Source organism: Eulemur rufifrons, chromosome 19 (assembly GCF_041146395.1).
Source record: "Eulemur rufifrons isolate Redbay chromosome 19, OSU_ERuf_1, whole genome shotgun sequence".
NCBI lineage: Eukaryota > Metazoa > Chordata > Mammalia > Primates > Lemuridae > Eulemur > Eulemur rufifrons.
In genome coordinates this window covers 95,212,688-95,231,180 of record NC_091001.1, presented here as the reverse complement: position 1 = coordinate 95,231,180, position 18,493 = coordinate 95,212,688, and the positions used below count along the sequence as shown (strand labels likewise).

Below are 18,493 nucleotides of genomic sequence, written 5' to 3'. Positions count from 1 at the left end.
CCAGAGCCTTGTGATTATGACTTTGTCAGTGCTCTAAAATTTCCCTGGAGATTGATTCCCTGGGTGCCCAAAATAGGTCCCTGGCACTCAGATCCTTTCCACCCAGCTCAGCTTCTCTCAGTTTCCCAACAAATTTGAAATCCTTGGAGCAGCTCCAGTGATGTGCTCATGGACTAGAATCCCACACTTTCTCAGGGCCATGCTCCTAGGTACTTCCAGGCCCTGGCACCACAGCCACTTCTAGCCTCTTGAGCTTCTTTTTCTAGGGTGGTACAAGAAAAGAGTGAGCAAGAACAAAAGTGAGCCAGAAGTGTTGGACAAGAGGCTCTCTCCCTAGTCTCTGGTGTGGCTGTTCTGAATCACACAGCCTTAAAGAGGAGGGCCAGGGCCACCAGCTAAGCCTGTGGAGGAGGAAACTGTCAATGACTGCAGGTCTAGCAAGATGTTTCCACCCACCCTAAACCATGTATGGTGCCTCTCACACAGGCCATCTTAGATTCTGTGTCACTGTCCTGGAAGAAGGGCCCAGCAAGAGCAGGGATCAGGGGCTCACAGAAGCCTTCCAGGTGAGGGCCAGTGAGAGACCAGCACCTTTGCTAGCCCCCCTTTCACTCTGAGCAGTGGCGCTCACCCCTGCTCTTGCTCAAGGGAGTCACCCATTCCTGAGTGAGTCAGGGTCACTCACTGGGTGACAGCTGTGGCTCGCCTTACATGAGCTAAATTGGGAGTTGGAATGTCACACAGATGCCCCTTGTCTCCCCACCCCCACAGTAAAATTAATCTCCTCTCTGGGGAGTAAGGGACAAACAGTGCTGCCCACAGAGTGAACTAGAGAGAGTCATTTGGAAAACAAAAGGAGAATTTTACAGGGAGGAGGGATAGATAAAGCCACCAGTGCCTGGCCAGGGTACAGAGCAAAGAATAGGGAGAGACAGAAAAGTGTCTGGAGACAGCTATCTGAGGAGGAGACGAGTTGTTAGAGGAAGGGACAGAAGAGATAGCAGAGTTATTTCAAGAGTGAGCAACAGAGGGAACATAAGAATCCACAGACCGTCTAAAGTAAACGAGGAAGGGTCCAGAGGCAGTGAGAGAAGGCCAGGAGCAGGGCCCAGTCCAGGGTAGGTACGATCACTGAGGGGATGAACTTCACAGTGGGTTTCAAGCCGCTGCTAGGGGATGCACACAGCATGGACAACCTGGAGAAGCAGCTCATCTGCCCCATCTGCCTGGAGATGTTCTCCAAACCAGTGGTGATCCTGCCCTGCCAACACAACCTGTGCCGCAAGTGTGCCAACGACGTCTTCCAGGTGGGCTCCGGGGACGGGGCAGGTAAAGCAACACAGACTTGTGGGAGTCTGATCAGGTCAGAGCCGAGAACCCAGAAGGTGATGGGCGGAGGGCTCTGTGAGGTGGGTGGTGGCTGCGTGGCTGAAGAGTGGAAGAGCTGGGGTCCTAGCAGATCCCAAAGCAGGCATGAGTCAGCAGCTGCTCTGCAGGCTGGCAGGTACAGCCTGTGCACGGACAGCAGCTGGAGTGCTGGGACCTACCGAGGAAAGAGACCCAGTAGAAACTGGGAGGGAGGGGATCCTATACCCAGCTTCATCAGAGCCTGTGCTAGACTCTGCATTCCAGTTCAGAGTTTCAGACTTTGGGAACACTGTGGAAAATCTGGAGAAAAGATCAATGAGATAATGAAACATTTAAAAAAAAAAACAACGCTGTGAGCCTGTGAGAAAGCTCCATAATGACAGTGGAACTATTTATACTTAAGACAAAGCTCAATGCATCTACTTTAGGGGGCAGAGTTAGACATAGTAGGCAGGAGACTGGGAATTCTTCCCAACTTCAGTTCATACCTGTGTCCTTTCCAGGCTGTTCAGTAAAGAGGCCTCCTGGTTAAAGGTATTGAGGTCATTTGACAAGCAGGGAAAAGGCAGAGAAGAAATTTTACTTCCCAGAAGTGCAGCCAGTTTTGGTTTATTTGTGGTCATGGGGCAGAGCATAGCTAATCAAATTCACAGGTAACAGTTTAGCCACTGGTTTCAAAAATAAAAGCAGCACACACCAGAATCGTTTATAAATGGTTTTTTCTCTTGCCCTGTGCCCCTGGTGGATGTTCTAGTAGGCTGTCAGATGGCACAGAGATCAGGGAGAATGAGGGGCAAAGGCACACACGCAGAAGAGGCCTTGCACATGAAGTGACAACCCTGAACAGACCAGAACCGGCTGGCTTAGTATGCATATTGGTGATAAGGAACATCATGAGCTAGCATTCTTCATCTGTATCAGAAATTAGGAGGAAATGTGTTGAACACAAATGATTTTTAACCTAACCAAGAAAATACTTCCCTTCTTTTAAGTTCTCTGGGGCAGCATGTTTAGAGAAAAGAATGGGCTGGCTAAGTCGGGCCATCCCATGCGGTGCCCTGTGAGCCACCCCGTGTCTATGGGCTGTCTGTTGTCCTCACCATGTGTCCAGCACCCTGTTGTCTCTCCCGCCATCTTCCCATCGTGGCCCCTTCCCATCGCCTTCTAAGTATCCAAACCTACCATTATTTGGCCCCAAATATCTCAGCCAGGAGATTTCCGCCTCTGGGGCCTGGACTGAGTGCTGTGCCTGTTGATCCTGGGCGTCAAGTCCTTCATGAGAGGCGACGCCTTGCCCACCATCTTGGCTTTTCCCTTGGTCCAAGTAACTCTCTAAACATCTTTCAGGCTGAGACACCCAGGAGGGAATGGCAGAAAGATTTTTACCATCTTTTCTTATGAATTTATAGTGAAACATCCTCTCATTAGGACCTGAAATATGAGAAAGCAAAGAGAAATGTTGAAAGCTAAGGTAATGTATCCTGTAGAAAAGTGGTCAGAATGTCAAAGTGCAAGCCACGTGGTATCATCTGGCAGAAGGACCCAGGAATAGGCTCCATACACAGAGGCCAGAAGACATTTAAGTTATCTCCTCGTTCAAGTCAGCCCTCTGTATCCAATCACACTGTTTTGGTTCCAGAAAGTTCTAGAATACTGACCTGGGCCTAGAGAGACCTGGAATGGTTTGGGGCAAACCGTATGCAGAATATTTAGGAGATGCTTGATTCCCAAGGCTTTAGGATGGTTCTGTGGATCTGGAGTGATGGGTATCTTTTAAAGTGCAGAGCACCCCTAGGCCTCCAAAGAGAGAAGAGTGAACAGCTCATTCCTTGTTGCTTAATTTGGGAGGCCTGGTGGGAGGCTGGCCCAGTTCTTCAGCTGCATGTAGAGATCTACATCTCAATATATCTCAGTAGATCTCCCTCTGAAAGATGAGCATATTTAGTTTTTTCACACATTGCCTCCACATTTTGACAACTCTAGGCATAATCAGATTGTCTGTTTTCTAAGTATGGGGACAAGAATAGGACTTTTGGTCCCTCTGTCTTCAAACCCCTTAGGAAGAATACCCTTAGAACCTTGCCTAGAAAGTTAACACTATAAAAGTAACACCAGTATATCATATTTAGAATCTTTAATTATATACATATTGTTTTCAAACAGTGTAGGAGTTTCTATCATGAAATTCACCTCAGACCCTCAGTTTCCTTCACCAGATAGAAGTAACCATTACCAACTTTCTTGGCAATACTTCCAGAAAATTTCTGTGAATAGGTATGCTTGCATGGATATATGTACTTAAACTAGGCTTATTGTCCTAGTATACCTACCTTTGTTGACTCACTCTCTCAGTGCTTGTTTTATATCCACACATTCAGATCTATGTCTTCCTTTTTATTTTTTTTAATTTTAATTTTTTTTTGAGTCAGGGTCTTGCTCTGTTGCCCAGGCTAGAATGCAGTGGCGTCATCATAGCTCACAGCAACCTCAAACTCCTGGGGTCAAGCAGTCCTGCTTCAGTCTCTCAAGTACTGCACTACAGGCATGTACCACCATGCCTGGCTAATTTTTATATTTTTTGTAGAGAGGGCTTCTCACTAAGTTGCTAAGTCTGGTCTCAAACTCTTGGCCTCAAGTGATCCTCCTGCCTCAGCTTCCCAAAGTGCTAGGATTACAGGCGTGAGCCACTGCACCCTGCCTGTCTTCCTTTTTAATAGCTGTATAGTGTTTCATTGTTATGACTGGACCACAGCCTATCCAATCTGTCCCCTAAAATATTTAGATGGTTTCCAGTGTTCTGCTGTCTTAAAAAGTGCTGTGATGGACAAAAGACAAGAGTTTTGGGAACTGTGATTTTATAGACAACCAGGCAGCAAAATTTGAAAAGTTAGAACATTTTAATTGGAAATGTTGAACAGTATGAAGGGCTTGGGAGGAACTCATCCATAATCCTACCTCCCCAACACAATTATTTTCATTTTTGTGTATTATTTTTAAGCCTTTCTCCTGGAACATATTTTTACATAGTGGCCATCATAATTTAACTAGTTCTCTTTAGAGCTGTAACACCTCTTTCTCTCTGAGCTGAAACAGAATGAAACACCAAGACATCACATTAACCCCCTCTAATTTCTCTCTCTTTCCCCACACTTGCTCCCACTCAGCTACCAAGAATTTTGACTAGAGGAAAGCTGTTGGTGTGGGACTTTGACACAAACATCTTCCCATGTGTTTCTGTATTTGTAAATTCTGTTCACTCCTAACTACTTGAATGCAAGCCTTCGGTTTATTTTTAAACCTGCCTCCACTTCACAGTGGGCACTTGTTTATGAGCTGCAACCTGTTGTAATTTAACAGATGACCAGAAGGCCTTGTAAGAAGGTTGTTCAGGAACAGCTTTTCTGGAGGATGTCTGTCTAGAAAGGAACTGACTGGGGGCGGGAAGCGGGGCGGGTGTCAGGAAAGGGGGCTCCTTCGCTAACAAAGGGGCGGTCTGGGAAAGAGAGGACCCATTTCACTCCACCTGAATTCCATTTCTTTATCAGTTAACGTTGGGATCAAGCGTCATCGGGTACAGGCCTGCTGGTGGAACGCCTGCCCTGCCTCCCTCCTTGACCACTTCCACCTGCTGCCGAGGGCACCAGGACCTCTCCAGCCCAACCGTGGGCAGGTCTCCTTTTTGAGAAATTGGTTCACCGAAATTTTGTGAATTGCTTTAAACTTGTAGCAGGGTTAGGGATCTTACTTCTGTAGGAAAGTATCTTGGTTTAGTGAGAACAAAAACCTAAACTGAGACTGAGCACTCCCGGGTTCTCACACCAGCCTCTTCGGTAATTTGCCATGTGATGTAAATCAGGCTGTTTCACCTCTCTGAGCCTGTTTCCATATCTATAGATGGAGACAGTGTTTTAAACCAGTCTTTAACATCCCTTGTAATTCTAACAATCTGGTTTCACAAATTCAAGAAATATTTTTATGGATTTCCATTTTTAAGGGTTTTCCATTCTGTTACCAGTTTCCTAAGTTGGCCCACTCTTCTGCTTATCAATCCTCCTTTCAAGCAGTAGGGACTAGTTTATCAACCCCATGTGTTAGGCTCTTCCCTGGGTTCTGTCTGCCATAGCTGACCATCCACTCAAAATCCCTCGTACACCCACAGCTCAGCTTTTACTGAAACCTGGATTCTTCTATGGCTCTTCAACTTTTCTCCAAATGTCTGGCCTTCTGCTCACCATTTTTCCATGTTTCAGAGGTCTGGCTCCCAGAACCTGCCTGATCCATCACTCCTCATGGACCAGACAGACTATCAGGTTGGGGCCTCCAACAAGCCTCCTTGCATCCTGGGCCTGAGTCCCAAATTAGCATCTCCCTGGGTAGCCAGGGAAGAGGAAAAACGTTCTGAGATAAGTATGGATTTGCAAGAGTAGCTGCATTTACAGGGCATCTTTATAGATGGAACATTTCTATTAGATGCTATGGAACATTACAAAGGAAATGGAAGGCACCACACAGCCTAAAAGGTAGACAGCTCATGGCATGGGTGCCACACAAAAGCCTTGAACAGAGCCTAGAATTAAATTCCATTTATTTGTGCCATTCCATCTTATCCTTCACAGTGAAGAAAGAAGTTATTTCATGCATTTTGGTTCAGTGTGATAATGTATTTTTAAGGTCTGGATTAGGATTAGTAGTGATCCTTTGTGTTTGTGCAGTGCCTTATAATTTATAGAGTATCTTCACAAACACGATTCCATTCGAGCTGTATAGAATGGATGTTATCTCCATTTTACAGGGGAGAACACAGGAAACAGGGTGTCACACAAACAAAGGGACAGAGTAGCGACATAAATCTAGGTGCTCTGTTTCCTAGAGTGAGGGAATTTCCTCTACACATCACATCATTGGCACATGAAATTTTACTTCTTGGGGCTGGCTCCCTACAAGACATTTATGTGTATAATAGCACCAATCAACTATTTCTTATTCTTGAAATAGAAAGATAAACAGAAGCAGAAAATAAGATTTTGCTAACTGGATATTAGTCGGCTGAGAGATCTTTAGCCCAATGTAGAGACCTACATCTATGAAGATGTGTTAAGGAGGTTGCCATCTACCTCTTAGAGTATAAAGTTCCTACTTGTGATGAAAAAAATTAGGGACTTGAAGTCAGGGCAGAGAGTAATTTTTTTTTTTTTTTTTTTTTTGCCATGGACCTATTTGTCAGTCTGTGAAACCTATGGATCTCTCCTAAGAACAATATTTTTATTTTTAATTTTTAAATTTTTTATTTTATTTATTCTTTTTAGAGATAGGGTCTTGCTCTGTCACCCAGGCAGGAGTGCAGTGGTGTGGTTGTAGCTCAAAGTAACCTCCAACTGCTGGGCTCAAGTGATCCTCCTGCTTCAGCCTCCTAAGTAGCTGGGACTACAGGCATGTGCCACCATGCCTGGCTAATTTTTAAAAATTGTTCTGTGTAGAGACAGGAGTCTTGCTATGTTGCTCAGGCTGGTCTCAATCTCCTGGGCTGAAGTGATCTTCCTGCCTTGTCCTCCCCAGCAGCTGGGACTACAGGTGCATGCCACCACACCAGGGTAATTTTTAAAAAATTTTTTGTAGAGATAGAGTCTCACTATGTTGCCCAGGCTGGTCTTGAACTTCTGTTCTCAGGCAGGCCTCTCTCTTTGGCCTCCGACAGTTCTGGGATTACAGGTGTGAGCCACCACACCAAGCCCAGAACAATATTTTTAAATGCATAAAATATAATACATACCGATTATAAAGAAAACCATTTGTATTAAAATATGGCATTCATTCTCACTGAGGATGCTATCACTCCTAAGGGAAAAATATTCATTCTTGAAGGGGGCAAAAGAATCTTACTCTTCTATGTATAAAGCATAGATATGCATACAGTACATAAGCAGATATACAGTGTATCTATGGTATTAACATGTAATGGGGGAGGGGGAGCTACTAAGGGGAAAATGTCTAAAAAGGCTCCTGGAGGGGGCAAAAATGAAAACAAGCTTGGAAAACACTGGAATGAGATCACCAAAATACTTAAAGCACATTTTATAGAGTAATACATGTGCTTCTTGATTAACACATTAAACCAAGAATGAAGTCTAGCAGTGGGCCTAATAACTGCTGTAATTTAGAAGCAATGATAATCGTACATTATTTTTTGAAATTTCAGCAGCAACTGTAATGTGATATGAAAACAGCTATGGTTTCTGTTGGTCACAAAGTCACAGATGCTACTAAAACTACTGTGGTTTTGTGCTACTCCCCTTATATTGTGCTGCATTAAATGCCCTCTGTTAAAATAGATGTTACCCAGAAGAGGTAACAATTTTATCCACAGAGCCAGTACAGATGACTTTCTTGAGCCACCCGACATTGCAAAAGGTTTGGAACACATGTCGGATAAGACTTATTGTGTAAGTGGAGCGATTCAGGAAATGGTTAGCACAAATTTCCCAAATTTCATTCTCATATCACCTTCCCAATTTTTGCCATAGCTGTATACCACCTGTACTATAATAGTTCTATTTTAAAAGACGTACTTTTGAAGCTTATATATTTATCCTCATTCTAAACAATAAAACCCGTGGAAAATCACCAGCTTTATGGGCTGTCCTTTTACTAATGTGCATTAGAATTAACACATGAAAGTCTTGAATGTTCATCCTCATACTGCCGAAAATCATGCTTGTCATCGGTATGTATACTATATTTTGGGAAACACAGAGGGCCCTGGAAAGTCGAAAAGATAAACTTTACTGTTTTATTACTAGTTTAATTTCATCCTAGTACCAAAGGGCACGGGTATATATGTATTGGCCAGAGACTAGCAATGGAAGTGGCGCTGGGAGGTAGGAGGGGGCAAACGTTAAAGCAACCGCAGAAAGGAGGGGCTGCTTTGGAGGTTACCGGAAAGCCAGCCAGGCCAGAGGTGGGATGTGGCAGGAGAGATTGGGTTTTGGAAGTGGGAGGGGACTCTGGGACCAGGGGATGAAAAGCCACATGCAAAATACTGGACTGTGGTGCCTGAGCTAGATGGTGAGACGGCAGAGGCACAGCCCCTCCCTGCCCCCTGCCCCAGGTGCCCTCAGGTTCCTGGTTCCTCTCCCAAGAAAGGGACTGTTAAAGGACTTAGGGTTGGACTGCCTGAGTACTGACGCCTCTTAGCCCTCGGGGCTCCCAGAGCAAGGCAGTGATTAACCAATGGGATGAGCTGCTAAAGGAATTTCTTTGGCAGGTAGGGCAGTGGGGGAGAGATGTGCCTCCCCAGCCCACCTCTGGCCAGCCCTGAAGTCAGGCCTGACTCTAAGATGGTTGGCTGAGATAGCCCAACAAGTCCTGATTACTTTTTCCCTTTTTTTTCTTTTTTAAAAATTGTAAATGCACATAACATGAAATTTCCCACCATACCTATTTTTAAATGTACAGTTCAGTGGCATTAAGAGCATTGATGTTGTGCAAACATTACCACAATCCATCTTCAGAACTTTTTCATCATCCCAAAGTGAAAGTCCATACCCATTAGACTGTAATTTCTGGTTATTCCCCTCCCTCTCGCCTCTGGCAAGCAGCATTTTACTTTCTGTCTCTATGAATTTGACTATTTCAGGTATCTCATATAAGAGGAATTATGTACCATTTGTCCTTTTGCGTCTGGTTTATTTTGTTTAGCATAAAGGTTGATACATTTGTAGGCTGTAGTCCTGATCACTTTCATCTCTGTTAATCTCTACTACAATCTATGTGACTTTTATCAGCGTCATCCATTCTACTGTGTTAAATGTGGATTTTTTTCTATGTTGATAATATATTTTACTTGATTTCTTTCCTTAATTCTGTCAGTTCTTTTCTTCTCCAGCTTCGATCACACTTACATCTCTTCTTTAATCAAAGAGACTGTTTTCTTTATTTTTTAAACAAATGTTTGATTGAAACTGTATCGATTCTTGGAGCATTTCTTCTTCCAAAGGGTATTGTTCATCTGTCCCCTGTTTGTCATGCTTTCTTTCTCCTTTTCTTGTTTTATCTTGGGTTGCATCTCCTGTTGGATCCCTTCTACTTCTCACTCCTCTTTCATAGGGGCCGTTTTATCTGGGGCTGAAGGTGAATTCTTGACTCAACCTGCTGTGTTTACCTTGGCTTTGCTTCACTGTTCTCTGAAATACAAGCTGGCTGGCTGGATGTTGTCATCGGTTTGTAATCTCTGTTTAGTCCTTTGGCTTCTTTGGTGAATAGAGGAGTATGACCTGAATTAGTAAGTAGTTGCGTGTCTCAATTTGGTTATGTTGTCTCAGGATATTGTTCACACCGAATCCAGTGAATTATGTACCACAGAGACATGCGCAGATCCGTGGGAGCAGGTTTCCTCGGAGATTAGAGCTCTTTACTCTCCTTTTCACAGACAAGCAGGTCATTCTGGCTGAAAGCAGGGCCCCTATAGTGTGCTCCATGGCACACAGGGTTTTGATTTTGATGGGTCTTTTGTTTATCTTTGCTTAAATAACTTCAGTCCGCAGTTGCATAGTTGACTTTCAGACTGTAGTTTCTTTCCTCTGTGAAGGGTTGATGTTTGGTCCTTCATGACCCTTTTACTTAAAAAAAAAAAAAAAAAAAAAAATCTGTCTCTGCCTGAGACTCAGAGAGATGAATGTTAGCTCTGGGCATCACCCTTCAGGTGGCCTAAATTTTACTGTATCTGACAATGTAGCGTAATGAGTGTCAGGACAGGCTCTGCAGTTAGAGAGCCCAAGTTCAAGTATCGGCTCTGCCACCTATTAGCTGATGACCGTGTGCAATTTAATAACTTCTCTGGGCCACAGCTTCCTCATCTTTGATATGAGGCTAATAGTAGTGCCTATTTCAGAGGGTTGATATGAGGATTTCATGAGTTAATGCAAATAAAAGACTTAGAGTAAATCCTGGTATAAAGTAAGTGCTTAGTAGATGTTAGCCATTCTCATTATATTTCTTGTAGTCTAAGTTAGGGGTAAATGTTCATCTTCACCATCTTTACAAGAAGCTCTTGAGGATTAAATTCAATAATGTCGGGAAAGCCCATGACACAATGCTTGACACATAATAGGCCCTCAAAACATTTATCGAACGTTAAATTCTGAATCCCCCTGCATTTGTGCCTCAGGAAGAGGAAGGGGTCAGTGAGGGATGGAGGTCAGGGAGAGAAGCTTCCTAAGGGGAAGTCTGTCTTTGCTTTGGGTATAGGTCCCCTATCTTCCCAAACATTCACTGAGCACCTCTGTGTGCTTGCCACCAGCAAGTCAAGAAGCATGAGATCCTTCCAGGAGCTGGCAGGCTTAGAGTTCTCCCAACACCTTCTTACTCACTTGGATTCTAAATATTGAAAAGTAATTGTATTAAGCAAACAAAATCTAGGTGATTATATACTTTAACACATTCCCTAAACTCAACTCAACAATGTTCACACAGTTCTAGCTACTGAGAAGGACACATGTGCAAACACAGCCTTGGATTATCTCAAACTAATCTGTTCCATGTTTATGATGTGCTAAAGTGTTAACTTCCTATGATTCTCAAGAAATCCCAAGAAAAATGTGCTATTTCTGGCACATGTTAGTTACTCTCCCCAAGATAATCTGCCCCACTTAAACAGTGGGGCCACGTTTCCTGCCTCGCCTACATCCCTTGCTACTGAAGGATCAAACAAGACTCTTGACTTGGATGCCCTCTGTGCATAATGCCCTCTGTGTTGCTGTGCACATGTAAGGGTCCTTTCATACCTGTCTTCTGGTTGGTGTATAGCATAAGAATTTGGAGAATGTCATGGAACCCAATTGTAGCAAATACGTCTAAACATACCAAGATTACTTTCCTGTTTCACTTTGAGTAAAAAAAAAAAAAAAAAAAGATAAAAATAAACCTACCAAGTCATAGGTGACTGCTGTCTCCTCTCCATTACTCTCTAGGAGTGCATGGTCTTCTAGCCAGTTATAATTAGGTTCTGCTGTAAGTGGCAGAAACCCCCAAATCACAGCAGCTTGAAGAAGGTAAAAGTTTGCTTTTCTCTCAGATGAAAGTATGGGTAGGCAGTCCAGGACTGCTTCATCAGAGACCTGCTCCTTTTTATGCCACTCTCAACATGTGGCTACCGCATCATGGCTCAAGATGGCTGCTTCAGTTTGAGCCACCCATCTTCATTCCAGACAGCAGGAAGGAGAAAAGAGAGCAGGGCATATGCCTCCCATTAAAGATACTTCCTAGAAGTTGCACAAAACATTTCTGTTTATATTCCAGAACACAGTCACCTGGCCATGCTCAGCTGGAAGAAAGTCTTGAATTCATGATCTTTATACCATGCGTCTTGCTAAAACTCACAGCCTCTATCATTGAAGAGGAAGGGGTGAACATTGGGGAACAACAAGCAGTCCCTGCCAGGCTTTCATTTCTCCTTCTCCCCACAAATTAATTCTTTTTCCTTCTCTGTAGACCAGCCTTCTCATTCATAGTTTCTGACCCCTCACACTTTCCAGAGTGGCCACGAGGGACGCCAGCTCTTAGCCCAACACCACAGGTCTTTTCAGTTCCTAAGCAGCACATCGTGTAGCCAGCTCAGCCCGTGTGTCTCAATTCCAAATTCCTGGGTAAGAACATTTGATTGGTCCTGCTTGGGTCAGGTGATCACATCCTTAGCTCTGAGCCAATCATCTGTGGCCAGGGGCATGGCAGGCTCTCCCTTCTAGGATGGGATGGTGCAGGTTCTCCAAGAAAGATGGGTAAGTAGGAGGAAATGATGGGCATCTCCGATAAGCTTCCTTCTGAGCTTACCACTATCACAACATGCATCCCACTAGATGCAGTTGTCTGTTTGCTTGTCCTTACAGTAGGGATGCATTTTGCTCATATCTTTAACCCAGAGCCTAGCAATTATTGCCTGGCAGACTCACTATTTGATCTAAAATGAATAATCCAATTTAGGCCTTAGTTTTGCAGAGGTTGAATGCTTGCCCAAATTTACATAGTAAAAAAAGCAACAGGAGCAACATGGTTCCAGGACTCCCAACTCCCAATCCCTGGAGCAATTTCCCCAAATTACTCAGCTAGTTACGGCTTGTCAACCCTATTGTTCAGCACTTGTCTCTGCTTGCACCCCTGCCCCAGGAGGGCCCCAGACTGGAGGACATTTGGTGCACCACTCAGAGTCCATTTCCTGCTCAGCCTTTCTGCCAAGGCCAGTGTCTCCCCATAGCTCCAGGCTGGGCCCCTCTGGAGAGATCCCATCCTGACTAGGCCTTGGCCTAAGCTCTGGATGCAGGGGACACTCAAGGAGGTGAGCTGAGTAATGACGCAAAGGTGGGAAGCAAGATCTCCACGGCCACCCACCCTGAGCCACTCTCAGAGGAGGACTCAGCCATAGAAAAGAGTGAACATCTCCCCCTCCACCATTTTCCTACTCCCGAGCCCCCAAGACCTTTCCCCTGTCTTTCCCCACTCCCTTGTGCCTCACTGTGTCAGTTCTCTCATGCCACCTGTCCCCACAGGCCTCAAACCCTCTGTGGCAGTCCCGGGGCTCTACCACTGTGTCTTCAGGAGGCCGTTTCCGCTGCCCGTCTTGCAGGCATGAGGTTGTCCTGGACCGACATGGTGTCTATGGCCTGCAGAGAAACCTGCTAGTGGAGAACATTATCGACATTTACAAGCAAGAGTCATCCAGGTGAGCTGTCAGGGCCTCTTGCCTCTTTAAGGGGCAGTGCCTGGGACACAGCCAAGGAACCCATCAGGGCCAGGAGGGAGGGACTGAAACAATAAGCTTCCTCTTCAGTTTAGAGCTGAGAGGACTGGACCAGAGAGGGGAGGGAATTACCCCCGGTCACCCAGAGAGCACAGTCAGATTCCCTGGCCAGTACTTCGCCTTAACCCCCTCCTCCTGGGGAGAAGCTGTCAGTCCACCAGCAAGGTCCTTGCCAACCCTCGTGACTTCCTGTCCTGTGAGACTACCCTGCCCCCTGGAATACAGACCATTCTTGGATCCAGGCCGCCTCCACCTCTCACGGAAGCACTCACCTGCTCAGCCACAACACTGCTGCAGGGGCAGAGAAGGTGGTGGTGGTCAGTGCAGGCTGAAGACAAGGTATTCGTGGGGCCCACCTGCCCCCTGGCCCCTGGCCCACCCTGCCCCTCCCACTGCCCTCCAGGCCGCTGCACTCCAAGGCTGAGCAGCATCTCATGTGCGAGGAGCATGAGGATGAGAAGATCAATATCTACTGCCTGAGCTGTGAAGTGCCCACCTGCTCTCTCTGCAAGGTCTTTGGTGCCCACAAGGACTGCGAAGTGGCCCCACTGCCCACCATTTACAAACGCCAGAAGGTATCAAGCAGAGGAGGGACCAGGCATGGGGGAGTGGAGTTTAGGACAGGGTCTCCTGGCAGCCTCTTACTCCACTTGGGGTTTTTTTTTGTTTGTTTTGAGACAGAGTCTCACTCTGTTGCCCAGGCTAGAGGAGTGCCATGGCGTCAGCCTAGCTCACAGCAACCTCAAACTCCCAGGCTCAAGCGATCCTACCGCCTCAGCCTCCAGAGCAGCTGGGACTACAGGCATGTGCCACCATGCCTGGCTAATTTTATATATATATATATTTTTTAGTTGTCCAGCTAATTTATTTCTATTTTTTAGTAGAGACGGGGTCTCGCTCTTGCTCAGGCTGGTCTCGAACTCCTGAGCTCAAACGATCCGCCCGCCTCGGCCTCCCAGAGAGGTAGGATTACAGGCGTGAGCCACAATGCCCGGCCTCCACTTGGTTTTAAAATCAGGCGGATCAGGGCTAAAGTCCCAGCTCTTTGCTTGACTCAGTGAGTGACCTTGGGTATGTTCGTTGACCTCTCTGGCCCTCGTTTTCATCACATGTAAAGTGGGGATGAAAATACCTACTTCTGAGAGTTGTCAAAAGGATGAAATTAGACAATGGATGAAAGCAGAGACTTCAGTATGGTGGACGAGATACTCTCAAGGTCCTCTCACTATCACACAACTAGATTCTGCATAAAACAGAATTTTAAAATGATATTGGCTAGCACATAGGAAGTAAAAGGAATCTCCACGTGGGTGTGGGGTGGGGTGAGGAGGGGAGAATGAGCTCAAAACAGAACCATGCGTGGCAAACACAGAAAAGGCAGCATTTCCCAGAGGACCGATGCTGACACTGTCCCTGAGCTAGAAAGACCAGGGTATGCCTCCAAACCCCTACGAAGTAGGGGACCTGCACGGAAGAGTCCCAAAACCCCAGGTTAAACTGGAATCCCAAGAACTAAAGCAGTCAGTTGCGCCACCTGGCTTTGACAAAAGAAAATGCAAATTCTGTCTGAAGGAATCTATCTACAATTTAAGCCCTCAGGTTTATACTTAGATTAAGATCAACAAAAAATTAGCTCAAAATTGAAGCTACACAAAGAAATGCACTCCATGAGTGAAGTCAGCAGAAGCAAAAATTACAAGGAATTCAGATATTGGAATTAAAGAATAGAAAGTCACAATAAATTGAATGCTTTTTAAAAAAAGATGGAGGCCAGGCATGATGGCTCACACCTGTAACTCTAGCAGTTTGGGAGGCTGAGGCGGGAGGATCACTTGAGGCCAGGAGTTTGAGACCAGCCTGGGCAGCATACTGTGACCCTGTCTCTACAAAAAATTAAAAACTAGCTGGGTGTGGTGGTGCAGGTCTGTAGTCCCAGCTGCTTGGAAGACTGAGCCAGGAGGATCACTTGAACCCCAGAGTTTGAGGTTGCAGTGAGCTATGATCATGTTTCTGCACTCCAGCCTGGGCAACAGAGTGAGACCCTGTCTCTAAAAAAGGATGGAATAAAAAAAACCAAGCAATTATAGAATATCAAAAACTGCCATGCAGATTTGACAAAGAACCAAATAGAGCTTTTAGAAATGAAAGTATAATTGTTGAAATAAAATATTCAATGGTATGCTATCTCTAAAATCCAAAAAAGAAAAAGAAAAACATTTTAAGAAACATTTAATGGATGAATTAAATGACAGATTTCTCTGAAGAGAGAATTAGTGAACAGAATGAGTGAACTGGAAAACAAAACAAAACAAACAAACAAAAAAAAAACCAGAATGCAGCACTGGGAGATGAGAAAGTCTAACATAAGTCTAATCAGATTCCCAGAATGAGAGCATAAAGAGAATGGAGAAGAGGCAATATTATCAGAATGGGTAATCACTAAGAATTTTTCAGAATTGATAGAAGACATGAATCTACAAATAATGCATCTAGTCCAGTGCCTGGCATTTAGGGGATGTTTGGAGAATGTCTGTTCCTTCCCCATTTGGTGGTGGAGGGTTTCTTCTCTCCATCTCCTTCCAAAATCCATAAAACATGGTGCCATACTTTTTGGATCATTCCAAACCCTCTAGATCTCTGAAGATACCCTGACGGGGGATCTAGGAAGAAGTCCTCTCTTAGGCAGCCTTGGCTGGGGTGAGGGGTGCAGCTCTAGGCCAGGTGCTTCAGCTCTAAGCAGTGACCTGTGTGTGTGGCAGAGTGAGCTCAGCGATGGCATCGCGATGCTAGTGGCAGGCAATGACCGTGTGCAAGCAGTGATCACGCAGATGGAGGAGGTGTGCCAGACCATCGAGGTGAGCCTGGGCTGGGAGGGAGGGGGGAACAGAGACTGGCCAGGCTGCAGACCCAGGCTCCCAAGATGACTACTCCTCTCTGACCTCAGGCTAAAGTGTTCAGAAAGTTTTTGGGCTCCTGGAGTGGTGGGATGTGCTTGGCCAGGTTGCTGGGTTTGAATCCCTGCTCTGCTGCTTACTAGCTCTGTGACTTTGGTCCACTTACCTAACTTCTCTCTGGTTTTGTTTCTTTTTAACTACATAAAATAGTGATGATAATAATATAATGATTACCTTATGAGGTCTTTCTGAGAATTAAATGAAACAATGCAAGTGAAAACCAGGGCCAGAGATATAGACAGCACTCAGTGAAGCTACTTTAAAATACCATGTTCTTATTATGGAAAAGATCTGGACTGGATTCTGGCTCTGTCACTAACTCACGGTGTAACGATGGACTGGTCACTTTCCTTCTTGGCTCTCTGTGAGTTCCATTAAGTGAAGAGCCCGACCTGTACCTGGTGCTCTCTGGGGCCTCAGCCAGTGCCTTCTCTCATCCTTGCTCCGGGCCTTTCAGGACAACAGCCGGAGGCAGAAGCAGTTGTTAAACCAGAGATTCGAGACCCTGTGCGCCGTGCTGGAGGAGCGCAAGGGCGAGCTGCTGCAAGCACTGGCCCGGGAGCAGGAGGAGAAGCTGCAGCGCGTCCGCGGCCTCATCCGTCAGTACGGAGACCACCTGGAGGCCTCCTCTAAGCTGGTGGAGTCCGCCATCCAGTCCATGGAGGAGCCGCAGATGGCGCTCTACCTCCAGGTGGGCCCTGGGGAAGGGTGGCCGCTCCGCACACCTGGATTCGTGGCCTTGGCACCTGGAAACCCAAGTTCTAGTCTTGTCTCTTACACCAACTTGCCCCCACCACGTTGGGCAAATCACCCCCTCTGAGTTCGTTTTCTCCTTAACGATTGGGCTGTGCACCCCCCCACCTACCCCGCAGGACGGTGGTGAGAATCAGAAATGGGACCTTGCCGGGGTTGGCCCAGTGCTTACTCTCATCCTCCTTTTCTCCCCTGCAGCAGGCCAAGGAGCTGATCAATAAGTGAGTAGGCAGAGTTGGAAGGGAGAGGAAGGGGGCGCGCAGCCCCACTGCTGGGGAGGGGCTTGAGGGTGCTGGGGCGTTGCCAGCCTAGCGGCTGTGGCCACTGCAGGGTCGGGGCAATGTCGAAGGTGGAGTTGGCAGGACGGCCGGAGCCAGGCTATGAGAGCATGGACCAGTTCACCGTGAGCGTGGAGCACGTGGCCGAAATGCTGAGGACCATCGACTTCCAGCCCGGTGAGGGGCGCCGGAGGGAGGGAAGGAGAAGGGGAGGGAAGGAGGAAGGGAGGGAAGGAGGAAGGGAGGGCGGCGGGCCGCTGGGACTGGGCGCTCAGACCCTCAGGGTTGGGGTGAGGCGACCTGGCGAACGGAAGGGCAAGGACTCCACCTTACGTGGCCTTCCTTCGGCCCAGGCGCTTCCGGGGAGGAAGAGGATGAGGAGGTGGCGTTGGACCGCGACGAGGGCAGCGCAGGGCCAGAGGAAGAGCGGCCGGATGGGCCGTAAGGTGAGAGTGGCCCGAGGTGCTAGGGGCGGGGCCCTTCTCCGGCGATTGCCTCCCCCGAGGCACCGGAGGTCGCGTGGAGCCCCTACTCCTTTTAAGTGCCCCCCAAGCCTCGGCGCCACAAAGGAGCGCCCCCTAGGGCGCGTAAAAGGACACTTGCGTTTCCACCGGCCTTTCCTCTGGGGTTTGGGGAGACCAGGTTGGGTCGGCCAGTAGAGGAGAAACCCATGTGGCTGCGGAAAGAGAGGGAGAGGGGGTTCGGGGCTGCCTTGTTCCTTTGGAGCACCCGCCCACTGAGCTTTCTTTCCCGGGCGCAGGCCTGCACTGACCCGACCACCGTCGAGCAGCCGGGCCCTGGCGCTAGGGTGGTGGAGGATCTGCGGAGACCACCGCAACCACCCAGCTTGGCGCCCCGCCCCGGGGGAGGGCTCAATAAAGGACTCCTGCGTCTCAGACCCGTATCTCCTTTCGCTGAGCACTTACACAGCTTCCGCTTGGGTGGCGACCCCGCCACCATCCCGGCCTTCCTGGAACCTGAGACCATTTGGGGGTGGAAGTGAAATTAACCTCCATTGGGCACCTCCTTGTTGCCAGGGGCAGACTCGTGAGCCCAGTGCCCTGGGAAGAGGGTCGAGAGTGGTGCGGCAATGCCGGGACCTCTGCGTACCTGGGGATTTGGGGAGCGACGGGGCTCACAGGAACCTGGCTGAAAGCCGTCCTCTCGGACCTTCTACCCCGACCCCTGCAGCCTCTTGTTCCCTCCCGCTGGCCTGGGAGGCCCCCACTTTCCCAAGGGTTCCCACCCTGCTGTGATTGCCGCGCCCCCACGACAGAAGCCAAAGGCTCTTCAGCACTTTTATTAAAAAATAGCCACGCAGAGCGGCTCAGGGTGTCCCTGGGCCGCTCTGC

General features: G+C 47.2%; 1 protein-coding gene across 2 annotated transcripts; it reads left to right on the top strand.

Annotated features, from left to right (window-relative positions):
- Positions 1 to 804: 804 nt before the first annotated feature.
- TRIM54 (tripartite motif containing 54) lies at positions 805 to 18,461 on the top strand. Of its 2 annotated transcripts, none has more exons than XM_069494543.1 (9): positions 805 to 1,307; positions 12,906 to 13,078; positions 13,560 to 13,731; positions 15,916 to 16,011; positions 16,568 to 16,801; positions 17,062 to 17,084; positions 17,194 to 17,318; positions 17,495 to 17,587; positions 17,902 to 18,461. In XM_069494543.1, the coding sequence occupies exons 1-8, from the start codon at positions 1,140 to 1,142 to the stop codon at positions 17,584 to 17,586; spliced, it is 1,083 nt and encodes a 360-aa protein (XP_069350644.1). In that variant the 5' UTR covers positions 805 to 1,139; the 3' UTR covers position 17,587; positions 17,902 to 18,461. The 2 variants fall into 2 exon arrangements, with proteins under 2 accessions (XP_069350644.1, XP_069350643.1); XM_069494542.1 differs by lacking the exon at positions 17,902 to 18,461 and adding an exon at positions 13,831 to 13,962 and having other exon boundaries at positions 1,140 to 1,307; positions 13,560 to 13,730; positions 15,918 to 16,011; positions 17,495 to 17,586.
- Positions 18,462 to 18,493: the final 32 nt, after the last annotated feature.

Bases quoted from the DNA above. Each gene is read 5' to 3' on its own strand.
- TRIM54 (XM_069494542.1), top strand. From the start codon at position 1,140: ATGAACTTCACAGTGGGTTTCAAGCCGCTGCTAGGGGATGCACACAGC. The intron at 16,802-17,061 runs GTGGGCCCTGGG...TCTCCCCTGCAG, and splicing joins AGATGGCGCTCTACCTCCAG to CAGGCCAAGGAGCTGATCAA. The intron at 17,085-17,193 runs GTGAGTAGGCAG...TGGCCACTGCAG, and splicing joins GCCAAGGAGCTGATCAATAA to GGTCGGGGCAATGTCGAAGG.